Genomic DNA, 14404 nt, shown 5'->3' on the forward strand with positions numbered 1-14404 from the left:
TATCACACGATAAGTTTATGTAGGTATTCTGTGTATTTGATCATGCAAACCTATTACAAGTGGATTTATACTTTGTTCTATGACATTTACAAGTAAATATAAATATATGTTTGAAACTACTTAAATATTTTGTGCATAACTAATGACAGTAGCTATTCAAAAGAATAGAAGGATGACGGGTAGTTTTTAAGATATTACTTTAATATCTATATTTACATATAACTTGAAGCCATCTTGTCTCGTAATATAGATAATACTTTTTTTCGCTTTCAAGAAAGAAAAAATTTAAAGTTTCATGAAATGTTATACTTCTTTGGTATAATATCTGAGTAAAAACTAATACATGATCAGAATATAAACAATAATAACTTTTTCTTTTCGAATATCATTCCATTCGATACTTAAAATATTGGTTCTAACATTAGGTAGATACTCTCGAAGTACTGTATGTTGAAATTTATTTATTTGTTTTATACTAACGGAACATTTTAAATATACTTAAAAATGTGTTATAAATATATTTTATAAATATTATGTCAATCATTGCTATCGTACAAAATCTTTCACATTTTTTTCTTACAAAAAATGTGATGTGATAAGGTACAGTACACTTGTATACGTTTTAAAATGTCCATTGCCACCCACCCCAGGTGGCTCAGCAATAAGTCTGAGAATTTATAACGCTAAAAATCGGGTTTTGATACCCGCGATTTGCACGGCACAGATAGCCCATTGTGAGCTTTGCGATTTGCAACAACAAGAACAAAAATGTCCATTAGCGGATGACAGTTACGAAAGATCTACATGTAAGATTACCTTTATTCAACTCACTTTGTTAACAAACATACCGAACAATCGCTCACCGGTGGCTTGGTGATAGATTTAAGGGATTATAACGCTAAATTTCGGTTTTCAATCCATGCGTGGACACAGAACAAATAACCCTTTCGTTAAGTTTTACCTTAACGACAAAAAAAAGTCGAACAATTCAGAATTAGCAGAAACATAAATCAATAGAAAAAGGTTTGCTCATCAAATGCACTAACCACACGTACTTTGAATGTGTTTACGGATGCATGGTAGGTCATATAGATTAGGAAAAAGACCTTGACATTTTGAAACACCTTCCCGTGGGCGTGAAAGTTCAAAAATCTCATCAACAGATGCTTGTAAGTAGAAAATATCCCTCCAAAACAACAACAACAACAAAAAAAAATACTATAAATTATCAATATGGTTTCTATGCTGTTATACATCGTAAATTTAGGTTAAGCAAATAAGGACTACGCATGTAGTTCTGACACTTCAAGTTTTTATGTTTGTTTATGTATACTTTGTGATTAATTTCTTTAATGCTTACCACGTGATAATCTTCCATCAAAGTTACAATTTAGGGCAAAATATAAAAGAATAATACGATAACAACAACAAGAAAGTGGAAAAAATTGACAAGTCTACGCATTCATTTTTATAATATGCTCTGTTTTAGGTACCACAAGGCCTAAAATAATAAGATAGACTAAATAAACATTCTCTTAGGAGGGGTAGTCAAAATAAAGAGGCGAGAAGAAAAAACACACACCAGAGAAAGTTGATATGCTCTGCAAAGTCACATATTTCTTTTCTTTTGATCACTGGTCTTTATAATGGTATATCGTGCTTCATAAAATGGTGCTGATAAGTTTCCATTAAAAATGTGTAAAGTAATACTATCTACTTTTTTTGTTGATGTAGGTTCATAAAGTAGGTGATATATATACATTCAAAAGTAAAAATGATATTTATTCGCGTCACTGTTTTTTTTTTCCTAGAAGCTCTCTGTTACAATTTCAGCAACCGTCTTCGCATGTTATACTTCTACTGACTAACTATTAATTAATCAGTTAGGAACACTTGTTTTTATTGTGATGAAAATGGTTATATTTAAGATTTCATGGAATTTATAAAGTTGCCTTCATATGTTCTGAAAAGACTTGATGAATATTTTAAAATATGAATTTTAAAGTTTTTGTTTTTTTCTAACTACGGACTAAGCGAGATATATTGGTTAACTAAAATATGGTTGTTCCTAGCGCCATCTAATGATATGTTCAAGAACTCACTCTAGTGTTTATTCAAATTTAATGACGAGGAACCCACTTTTAAGAAAATAAAGTTTGGAGACGGCTTGAATGTGTAGTGAAAGAAACGTTATTACAGATATACAGCTGATGATAAGCTTTACGAAACGTTGTACATTTGTAATAAAGTTTCTTTCACTACCTGTTAAAGCCGACTCCAACCTTTATTATCGTGTCTATTAGTTTTATTAATTTGATGAAGCAACCATAAAATGCAATATAACTCCAAAAGGGAAATTCGACCTTTTTGAGCACTTTGGTTGTGAGTTACCAAACAGAAGTTTGAATAGTTTCAATGAAGTTTTCGGAATAAAGTTTGACAGTTTTTTTAACACATCTGGGAGTGATTATACATATTTTTTGTTAATTTGTATAATCAGTCTTTAAAAAAAGCTTTAGAGGAAGATTTTCCTCCTAAAGTGTTTCTTGGATCATTGTCCCGTGATAAAATATATTCATTTGTGTGTTTCAGAACATTGAGCTATCTGTTGTGTCTACTGCGAGGAATCGAACTCCAGATTTTAACGTTTTAAGTTCATAAATTTACCGTTTTTCCATAGGGGAAGACAGATGCATTCATCATCACAACTGTATATAAATCTATCGAACGGGCAGAGCTAAATATTTCGAAATGTTTATCTTTATCTCTCATGGTAACGCATTGAGAAAATTCAAGTTTGTTCTTTAAGTTATATCTAGTATATAATCTAAACTTTTTACAAACCAGTTATACAGGATTAACTGAATTAGGAAGTTTGTTTCTAGAGTTCCTGGTGACGACTTTACAAATTTTTGTGCATATTCAGATACGCGAGCGACATGCTATAATGGAAACTCACTATAGTTTGACTCGTAATTATACGTTTTCTAAAGCCACATTTGTAACTCTATATTCAGCTTTTCAATGCAAAGCCCTACATCACAGCCAATGTTTATTATTCCGAATATTGCTTAGATTCAAATTATAAATTTAACCAAATTTTAGGCGCGCACGTTAAGTAATTATATGATCATAAGTATAGTTCTTCATTCTACTTGCTTGATGAACAAATCGCTAACTTACAAGATTTAATAGTACCAGTTCGAGGTGATTAAACAGTTTATCAACACAATAAAAAATAAAGTTGGCATACTAACGCAGTGAAATGCTGTTTAAACTTTGTTTCAGGATTTCATTTTAATAATTACTCATAGGTAGCGCTCGTTTTCCTGAAATATGCTTTACGTATGTACTTGCTCGATTTTTAAAGATTTCACCCAAAGCTAAACGAGGGCTATCTGCACTAGTGGTCCCTAATTTTGAAGTGACGGACTAGGCAACTAGTCAGCACTATTCATCGTCAACTTTTGTCACACCACATACATTTTCTCGTCACTCTTATAACGCATACACGTCCCCAAGTCGCGCAGGGTGATTTATTCATCGGCAACGGGATGAAAACCACGGATTTTCAGCTTTACAGACCGGCCCATCTGTACCTACTTTTCATCAGATCAGTGTACAATTGAAAAAACTGTACATCGTTAAAAACATTAATCTACATCAGGAGAACATATGTTGCAAAGAAAGATGTTAAAACAGTATGGTTATAATACACGATATATTAATCCTAACACTTAGTCCTTCCAAATCGCACCTTGTTGGTATTGTAGTAACTGAAAAAGTAACTAAATTCATTCTTCTGTAACTAGTGTGTAATATATCTTTATTAAGATATTTTTTTTTAAATTTTACATGCAGTTTCTGCCCATAGTCAGCCATATCCGCGTTGACCGGATGTCGCAAAGTCGTAAACATGTTTTAATTCTTTTAGATAAGTAAAGGTTATATACCGCAATTTAGTATCTAGCTGACATGAACATGCTTTCGTTATGGACCTACTTGGAATACAGCCTTTTCAAACACGTAATAGAGAAACCTCTAGAAACTGTCAGGAATGGTTTAGAATTACTCTTTGAAATATGCAGCCTAATGTATTATGGAATACCACGCTAAGGCTCTGGTCTGACAATACAGTGGGTTATTTTCATGATTCAATCTTTTGTTTTTCGGTTCTCCTGAGTTTGTCGTTTTTGTTTCTGCCTTTCACACGAGCAGCCAGGCAGTAGTCATATAGAATTAGAAGCCCGGCCAGTTAGGAAGTATAACACTGTGGTATAAATAAATAATTTTATGTTTCTAAGCTCATTATTTTTCTTTGTTGTTCATGTTCGGTTTTATTCTATGATTGACAGTCTAGAGTATGAAATTTTTAGATACTTTTAAATATCTGGCGGATATCAGAGAACCTGAATACCCCAGGTTAGTTAAAAAGTAAACTTTTGGTGCTGTGACCATACAATGTGTTGCGTCATCGAGATCACGTGACTATTCTCACGCCCTCTACTTTCTAGAACTATCCTGTACTTTGGCGAATGCTCTAGCATTTACTAGATATAGGGTAATCTGGAATATAAAAGAGGGTGACAACGTGAATGTAATGTAATGTGTGTGTAGATAGTGAGTAATTGAACTGCAGTCAGAAGTATTGTTGACGTTCGTTGGTTTGCGTTTGTTATAGAGCGAATGTTGAAAATAAGTGTATCGTAAAGTTGTATTCGGAAAGAATAAACCAGTTTTATTAAGTAAGGACTTGTGTCGCTGAAGTTTCGTCGGAACGAAGTTACGGAAAATCAATTAACAAACGGAGACGTAACAAATGCTTATTGCAGAGTTTATTTTAAATGTGTTTAGTTTATATATTTTTTTTGCGATACACAAACATTTGTAAATTGTGCTACCACGGAAATAAATTTTCAAGACAATAAGATATTTACAAAAAAGATGAAGTTACTGTAGAAATGATAATTGGATAATAAAATATTACAAGGTCTGAGAGGAGCACTCTTCTGAAGCATGAACATTCACCATCCATAGTGAGAGTAAAGTCTGCATTATTGATCTATTATTGACACCAAGAGGTTGAAGAGTATCTCACTGGACAATTACAAACGACCCTAAGGCAACCTTAGATTATCAATCCTGTATGTGTCTAAGGTAGTAGAGAAAGGTCATGGTGTCAGCAAACACTCCAAAATACGATGTGGTGGCCTCTGTGGGACTCCAAGACATAAAAGAACAAGTCCCAATATTACAAGGCATTGTGTGGAGTCGCCAGTTATCAAAGACAATAGTCAGGTGGGCGTGCTGGACAAAGTTTGTCATGTTTCATCACCCCACCATCAAGTGAAACACATTACATCTCACTACGAACCAGTGGGATTAGGAGTTAATCAGAAGTTTCCCAAGCCAGCAAAACCGTGTCCAGCAGCCAATGGTACCATGGATTGTAATGGCGCATTCTCCTGAGTGATTCCAGAGTCATTCTATTGAGGATTTAGCTTGAGAGTGTTGCATTCATTCTGATATATGCATCTCCAGACTTCATGAAGAAGACAAAAGACTCCCTAGGACATTTGAGCTAGATTTCAATAGAGTAGTTAATATTAGGATCATCCGGGCACCACTTGATTGTGATGCAAAACAGATAAACCCCCAGAACTTTATGGGTAGCCGACCTAATTTCACTTATGAGTTTAAAGTGTCTTCTTTCAGTTCTACCTTCATTCAATCACTGGACCTTGGCTCTATCCTAATGACAACCAGACAATGGTGGATATCTCAGTTTTATGTGAGTTCGATGAATCAACTGACAAATAACTGTTGCCGGCAGTTGGCATGGTCAGAGATCTAGCCAAAGTAGTTGCACAAGCATTGTTCCTTATATATTTATATTGCTAGCTGAACTTATGACCAATCACTTAGCCTGTCTTTGCACTCTAAAATGTTATATTTTCCATAATAAAGGGGCAAAACTTCGTTCAGTACTTCAAGTGAAGCCTCGCCAGTCTTAATATAGTTTATTAGACATTAAGTTATGTTCGCCAATTGTCAATTAAAGGCTTTTATTTATACTTCTTAATAGTATGAATATATACTGAGTTGTTGTTGTTGGGCTTAGAATTTTTCTACAGTAAGTGTCTGTGACTTGTTGGCGATAAATTCAACGATAAATGAACAGCACGCACTCCACTTGTTTTCAAAATATTATATATATTTGGAACAAGTTAAACGTATGCACAACAAATCATTTACACTATAGAGATTATAGACATATCATATACACAACATATAGTTCTCTTATTCTTACCAAAAATCCACTTAGGCCTATACAATTACTTTAGAATTTCAGTTGACAAACCCAATTACTTTTCCCTATTTCTATAGCACTAGTATTCTGTATATAATTCACTTGCAATTGTGGCATGAGTTACAGCAGTCGTATACTGCTCTTCCAGTTGTTACGTCTCCGTTTGTTAATTAAATTTCCGTAACTTCGTTCCGACGAAACTTAAGCGACACAAGTCCTTAATTAATAAAACTGGTTTATTCTTTCCGAATACAACTTTACGATACACTTATTTTCAATATTCGCGCTAAAACAAACGCTATATCAACGAACGTCAATAATACTTCTGACTGCAGTTCAATTACTCACTATCTTCACACACACATTACCTTACCGCGTCACGTTGTCCCCCGTGACTGGTGTGGCGCCCTCTAGTTTCTAGAACTATCTTGTTCCTTCATGAATGCTCTAGTATTTACTAGATAGGGTAGTCTGGTATATATAAGAGTATTGTTGGGTCGAGTGCGTGTGTCGTTCGTTGTGAATTATAGCGTTTGTTTAACTTATAGTGTGACCGTTGAAATTAAGTGAATTTCAAAGTTGTATGGAGAAAGAATAAACTAGTTTTATTTAAGAAAGGACTTGTGTCGCTAAAGTTTCATCGGAAAGAAATTATACGGGAAGTTAACTAACGAACAGAGACAATATTATCATTACGTTCTGATCAAAACAAGCTACCTATGTAGGTTAGAACTCACAATTAACCCAGTGATTAATATAGCTAATTTAATATACTGTTGCGTCATCGAGGTCACATACGGTTATTAAAATACCAGCATATAATTTTGTATATCATACACAACTTACCCGTAGAATCATACTTCTTTTCAACGTTTCTTAAATCAAATAAATAAATAACATATTGTTACGAGAGCGGAGGTCACGTGACGCTAGTAATGCGTCATGCTCTTTTAGAACCTTCATGTCCCTTCCTGAAGTGTCGAGAGGTTACTAGATATGCGATATTCTTGTATATATAAGACCGGTAAGAAGTGACGGCAACAATGGAATGTGATTGAACTGCAATCAGAGATAGAGAAAAATTAACTATTTTGCTACAACGGTCTTACATATTTTTTCTAACTTTTTAAAGTTTTCTTTTATGCATTTGATACTTTTTAAAATTTAATCAAAAACGTACTCCGTAAAAGAGAAAGTTTTTGATAGAAAAATATTTTGCTGTAATGCTGTACAAGGTACTTTGTATTTCATTTTCAGCTGTACAACATTATATACAGTCGGAGTCTTTCTTCCTATATTCGATTATTTATGACATTAGTACTTTAAATGAATATGATGTCAGAGAATTTACAACAAACTTTTCTGTCTTCAGGAGGGTTGAATACAACTAAGAAACGGGAAGGCATGTTATAAATACATTTGCCATGGAAAGAATTTCGAATTACACAAACATACAGTTTGGAATACTTCTATTGTGGTCTGCAATCAAAAGAATTACTTGTTTCTTCAGTAGTCTAATGTATATTAAAGGAGATGAAAAACTTAGAAGGGCAGTCTGTTGCGAGAACTGCCAGATGGATTTGAAACTGATATTTCCAGTAATCTTAAAGAAATTCCTTGCGATCGTTACGCCACGTGCCTTTTCCCTATTAAAAACGTGTCCTACGTGCTTTGACAATAAAGTATTGTTGGGTTTATGTTTCGTGCACAGAATATCTTGGTTGAGAATTATTACGATCTGCTTATGACACAAGAATATAGATGACAGTGAAAAAGGCGTGGAATAGAAAATTACAGAGCTAAAATTGACATTATGTCTACCATTGAATGTACTCAAGATTCAAAGAAAATTTACAGTAATGTTTGATAGATATGAATAAGTAATCTTATGGTTATTGCGTAATTATTATAAGCCTAGCGCAAAAATAAAGAAAAGCTGTTTCTTATTCAGAAAGTATCGTGTGATATATTTAATTTTTCAGACTAAGTCTTTGAATAAGCTATTTTTTAAAAAAATAGTAAAAGTTAGGGAAGGCTCAGGTGTATCAATTGTTTGTTCATTAATATGAATTCAAGTAATCTACCATGAACTTTTAAGGCTTAGATGGTGTTTAGTATTTCTAATTTTCAATCTGCAACTAAATGTTTTCATGGCACTATCATAGAACCACTTTGATACATTTTTATTATAACTCACTTGGTAATTTGTTTGTTATTAATTACAATTTTTGTATACATATAATTTAAGGACAACAAGAAACATGTTGGTCCATCTAGGCCGTTCCATCCTCTAAACTAAAATTTAATATATATAAATAAACACTCAAATCCAGCCCTTATCATTCAACTATCACTCTGCCAAAATTTATATTTGTGTCCCTTTGTCTTACCATTAAATACGAAAAAGAAGGTGATACATCATCACTATCAATTTCCTTAGCAATCTTAAAACACCTCAATCATATTCCCCTAACTCTTCTTTTTCCAGAAGAAAGCAAGATCGTGTATATTTTAACCTATCCTCGTATGATAACCTTTTCATCCCAAGTATTATCCTAGTAGCCATTCTCTAAACCTATTCGACAATTCATTGTTTTTTCTAAGGTAAGGAGTTCGAGACTGAGTACAGTACTCCAAATGTGGCCTTACCAGTGACCTTTATAGTGACATTATAACCTCTTTAGACTTGTATTCAGTATTACAAGTCGTATTTACTCTGCCACTAGCAACAAAACATTGCTTAGATGGTTTAAGAGACTGATAAATACACCAATATTGTTTTCTTCCATAACACTGTTCAGGTCATTCCTACCAAAAGTGTCTTGTTAAAATTAAAAGCCATCTGCCATTTATTCGCCTAAGTCACCAAATAATCTAAAGTCTTTTGTAAAGTTTTAAAGCAGCTGCATCCTCCTCAGAGTTAGCAACTCCCCAAAAACCTTAATATAATCAGCAAATTTAAATAATTTATTGATTTCTTGGAAATAGTTTTTATGATGTATATATTGAAATTTACACTTTATTTTAGAATTCAAAGCAAATATATTAATTTTTAGGATGGATTGACAGCTCTTCACCTAGCGGCAATCCAGACTAGAGAAACAATAATCCACTTGCTGTTGAATAAACGAGCAGACCCTACAATAATTGGAGGGGTAAGAAAAGTTGTGTTTCATATTTTATTCGATTTCGACAGAGAAGGACACGTGCTGTTTCGTACTATGTGACGTATATGTTTACGGTTTTTAATTAACTGCGTAATATGTATTCCTTCTGTATGAGTTCACTAATACAAGACATTCGTAGAACCAAACTCTATCAGTCATTATTTTTGTTGTCAGAGAAACTTTCGCAATAAACAGTTCTCGAAAAAATTAATATTTCATTCTGTGGAATGCCTCAACTGAAGTATTTTCTATGCCATGAATAAACGTTATTTTCAATCCTGCGTCATTACCTATTGTAAGATGGTGAGTCTAAGGACAGTAAAATATCCCTAACAGAAGAAGAATGGTTTATTTGTTACGCTACTTCTTTTGATATGTAGGCATCCATGCAGATTTTGGCTTATATCAAGATCGCAAGTGTAATCTTACACATTGACAAGACAAATTTAATGTGATCGTATAAGATATAAAACATAGAAATATCTAGCGCTCCTTGTATACGCTTTAAAATCGGATTTGACGTTTTCATCTTAAATCAAAGAAGCTTAGATATTCCTTGGACAATGATATGACTAAGCCCGAAAAACTACAAATCCAGTTATTCCCAGATTAACGTGCGTAATATTATTTAGTATTTATTGTATTTTTCCACTACTGATACTCATAAACTTTTCATTTAAGATTTATTAGGCCTAAAATATAAAAATCAAAGTATATTAACTACTGATTCTGGATGTTTCATAAACCCACTTTATGTTTTTTCTTTCTGAGAAGCTTACGAAAAAAATCGCAATTATGTTTATTGTTCACTTTAATTTTTTTTTTACTATCAGGCAAAAGATCAGTTACCGATTCATATCTTATGTGGACGACCAACTGGAGCAGCGATCACCCCTCTTCAAATGCTACTTCGCTCTTCCAGCAAAAATATGAGATTGTGGCTTGACAAGGTGAGTTGGTTTGTTGATAAGCACAAAGTGCGCAATGGGCGATCTATGCTGTGCCCATCGAACTCCGAATTTTAGCGTTACAAGCCTTTAACCTAACTACTGAAATACGGGGATGGGGAGACAAAACCCCAGAAGTATACGGGACAAGATTTTAATTTCTTTCAATGTACAGAGAAACAGTAAACAAAGCCATTGATGATTTATGCAGTGTTAGTAAATAATCACCTTTATTCTCGGCTTTCGTTTATAGTTTGCCCATAGAACGTATATTTCATTTACAGAAAAGTTACCACTTCCCGTGATATGAAATGTACTTATATTTGAAAAATAAGATAGCTAAAACGATTTGGAATGTATATTTTCTATACAGGCATACAGAATAATTCTAACGATTAATTTTTATAGCTAAAACATAAAATAAAAATATATAACCTATAGGATCCCACTTGGTCCTACTGGTAGCAGAATAATTCTTGGTGAAAGTAGGACAACAGTACAACATTTGTCAAAAGTATTCCAGTTGGAAATATTAAACATCAAACCTGTCAACCGGATAGGAGAAATAAAGAGGGTTAACCAATGGTGTTGTTTTATACCCACCATCTCCATATCTTTAACTGTCACACACTGTTCTAGCAGAAGTCCAATAGAAGTGCAAATCGGCAAGTCACGTGATTACTACAGCCAGTATAAAGTCAAGGTGGACATTGTTTGACGTTATGTAGTTAATGCAATGTCACTGAAAATTATTCGCTTTCGGAAAGGGTATATAATACCTCTTTCCTACACAAATTATCCATATTTAATGGCGTTGAAAACAAAGGCATGGATCAACTTGGAGAATCCAGACCATCCATAAAGAGGCCTGCAACAAGTCTTATTCCAAAATCAAACTGGTGTATTTACGTGTTCTACACTCACCAAAAAGAAACCTATCATTCTATAGGTATTTGAAGAGCTTGTAGCAATCTGCCACAATTTAATTCTTCGTATTGTTAGCTGACACTGGGAAGCTTGTACATAATTGAATAAGTAGAGTTGTTTAAACATTTGTTTAACAACAAGTTAAAGCTTGGAATGGTCTATTCTTTCATTGGGGTGTGTGTCTGTGAGCCAGACTAGTTTAGGAGAATTCCACTCCTCATCAGTGACCCTGGACACTACCACCAATGAGATATCAGACCAAATCAAGCCTTCATATTAGGGAGGTATCGAAAATCAAACTGGTGTATTTATGTGTTTTACACTCACTTATATGCCCTAGGCAACAGTATGCAACATAATCACGTGTACATTAGCTACTTCCATGAAATATCTGTTCAACCGTTGCATGTCTGAAATAGTTGAAGAATGAAACGGGTATTCATACTATTACGTACGAAGACATATTGAAAATATCGCCCGACGCAACGCCTATGGATTTCTATGAATTCAGACTGTTGAAACGTCCTAGTTCATCAGCTGGATCATGGAAAGCCAGAGGGAGGAGTGCTTCGGACATGACAGTCTTACGACGACCTCTTTGCAATGGCAACTACGCTGCCAAGGTCTTCCAAAGGCTAGCCATGTGTAGACTATCAAAAGTTTTTTTTAAATCTATAAAATCCAGGTGTACCTTTTATTTCACTCAATACACTGTTTACTTGTCAACGAATCCTTTCCTTGATCTAATTCCTGTTTGTTCTTTTCGCAGTTCGGCGTTTATTGCCTTAGCAAGTCTCATTGGATGATCTTACAAAAAAAAAAAAAAACTTGTTCGCTACAGATAGTCATATCGATCCTCCATAGTTATTAAAGAGCATTTTATAATTTTTACCTTTTTTCCGGTCATTTCACATTGAGCTGCTTCATCCAGTCCTCTGAAATTTGATAATCAGACCAGATCTTGAGAAACAAGTCATATAGTAACTTCATTGTAAGCCGTCTATTAACTTTCATGACCTCTGCAATGATAGAGTCAATACCGGGTGCCTTGCTATTTTCAGTCTCATTAGAATTTACTTTTTAGTGAATGGAGCACATTTCGTGTCTATCTCTTCACCATAGGTTTGTATGTTTTAGTGAATGGAGCACATTTCATGTCTATCTCTTCACCAAAGGTTTCTATGTTTTAGTGAATGGAGCACATTTCATGTCTATCTCTTCACAAAAGGTTTCTATGTTTTAGTGAATGGAGCACATTTCATGTCTATCTCCTCACCATAGGTTTGTATGTTTAGGAGACACTATTAGAACTAGTAGCAACATCACAAATAGGTAAGAGAAAATATTTGCTCTAAAAAGACAACAGCTGGCAAGGTGGGCATAACACGTTCAAGAAATACTCGTCAGACAAGGCCAAGACGTACAGGCAACATAGAAACCTTTGGTGAGGAGATAGACATGAAATGTGCTCCATTCACTAGACAGCTTCCTGATGATCTTATACACCTCACTCCTCTGGTTGCAGCAAGGTTCTCTAGATAGTTCCTTTTACCTTTCTTAACACTTTTATCGACCACCTTGTTTATAGCTCAACACTCCCTAATCAACATGGTTTTCAACCTATTTGACCAAGCCTGTTTGTGTCGATTTTCAGAGCTTTCTTCTCTTTTTTCTATTAGTGCCCAAGTGTTCTCCCTCAATCAGATCTATTATTGTTTTGTTATGTGTCCCAACACTTCCTCCCACACGCTGTTATAGCAGTCTTTACTCTTGTTCAAGTACTATTCCCATCATGGTTTATTCCCTCACCTGCTTTTGCAAGTACTTGGAAGCAGGTTTTGAGTTCTAAGGTAAATTTTTGGTGATTTCCGGTATTTTAAGTGTGTTCAAATTATAAAAATATATTGCAATTATCAGTTTAACTTTTTGCAGTTTCAGTTTAATCTTGGCAATAAGGAGATGATGGCTACTCAAGATCCATACATCTGCTCCCTCTACCAACGATGACATTCCCAAAGAGTGTTAATAAGAGTATAATTTATCTGGTTATTTATAATTCTACTTGAGAATTAATTTTTATTTAATGTTGTCCTCTCATTTGCAATACTCTATGCACTAAAAAACTAGCTTATTCTGTACATTTCTTAATGGAGCAAGATTATAAATGTTCTAATCTAAACCATATTTATTTAAAAGTACTCTTTTAACAGGATGGAAACATACCTTTTCTCCTGGCTGTGGAATCTGGAAATCATGGTGTTTGTCGAGAACTTATGAGTTCCGAAGCACGAGAACAGTTATCTTTTCGACGTCAAAAAACTGGTGACATCGCATTACATATTGCAACAAGACGACATGATGTCGACCTCGTGCGATATCTGCTGGAAAGTGGCTCGCCAGTAAACCAGCAAAATGTATGGAACAGTATTTTACTACTTTTGCACTTGAAAAGATATATACATGTATGGTACAGTATTTTACTACTTTCACACCCATATATATAGAACAGTATTTTACTGCTTTTACACTTGGAAAATTATCATTTTGTCGAACAGTATTTTATTATTTCCACACTTGGAAAGGTAAAAGCTATGGAACAGTGTTTTACCACTTTAACACTTGAAAAGATCTAAATGTGTGAAACAGTATTTTACTACTTTCATACTTGGAAAGGTAAAATATATGGAACAGTATTTTACCACTTTCATACTTGGAACAATATAAGCGTATGGAACAGTATTTTACTATTTTTACATTTGCTTGTAGTATCAAATAAATCTTAATTATAAGAATAATGAGTTTGTTGTAAAGAACTACATGCCACTTCTTATCACTTAACAAAGTTCTGTAATAATTACACTGCTGCATATTGAGGATTGCAAAGTGTCAATTATTATATTTACACAAAGATTGTCCCAATAAACCACGTATTTGAAATATATAGTTATTGTGTATAGGAAATACAGTGTAGCCCCGTTATAACGCGATCGTTGAGGTCCATAAAATGTCATCGCGAAACAAGCGGGGTCGCGCTAAATCGAGGTTTTGTAAAG

General features: G+C 34.0%; 1 protein-coding gene across 1 annotated transcript in view; it reads left to right on the forward strand.

Moving 5' to 3' along the window:
* LOC106478280 (ankyrin-1-like) overlaps positions 1-14404 on the forward strand; it is a gene marked incomplete at its 3' end in the record, with an annotated part of 57015 nt that overhangs the window by 30554 nt on the left and 12057 nt on the right. The window contains exons 3-5 of the mRNA XM_013938811.1: positions 9367-9465; positions 10311-10427; positions 13562-13750. Coding sequence (XP_013794265.1) covers positions 9367-9465; positions 10311-10427; positions 13562-13750 — 405 coding nt within the window. The remainder of the gene's footprint in view (positions 1-9366; positions 9466-10310; positions 10428-13561; positions 13751-14404) is intronic.

The sequence above is a fragment of the Limulus polyphemus genome, unplaced genomic scaffold (genome assembly GCF_000517525.1).
Source record: "Limulus polyphemus unplaced genomic scaffold, Limulus_polyphemus-2.1.2 Scaffold196, whole genome shotgun sequence".
In the NCBI taxonomy this organism is placed as follows: Eukaryota; Metazoa; Arthropoda; class Merostomata; order Xiphosura; family Limulidae; genus Limulus; species Limulus polyphemus.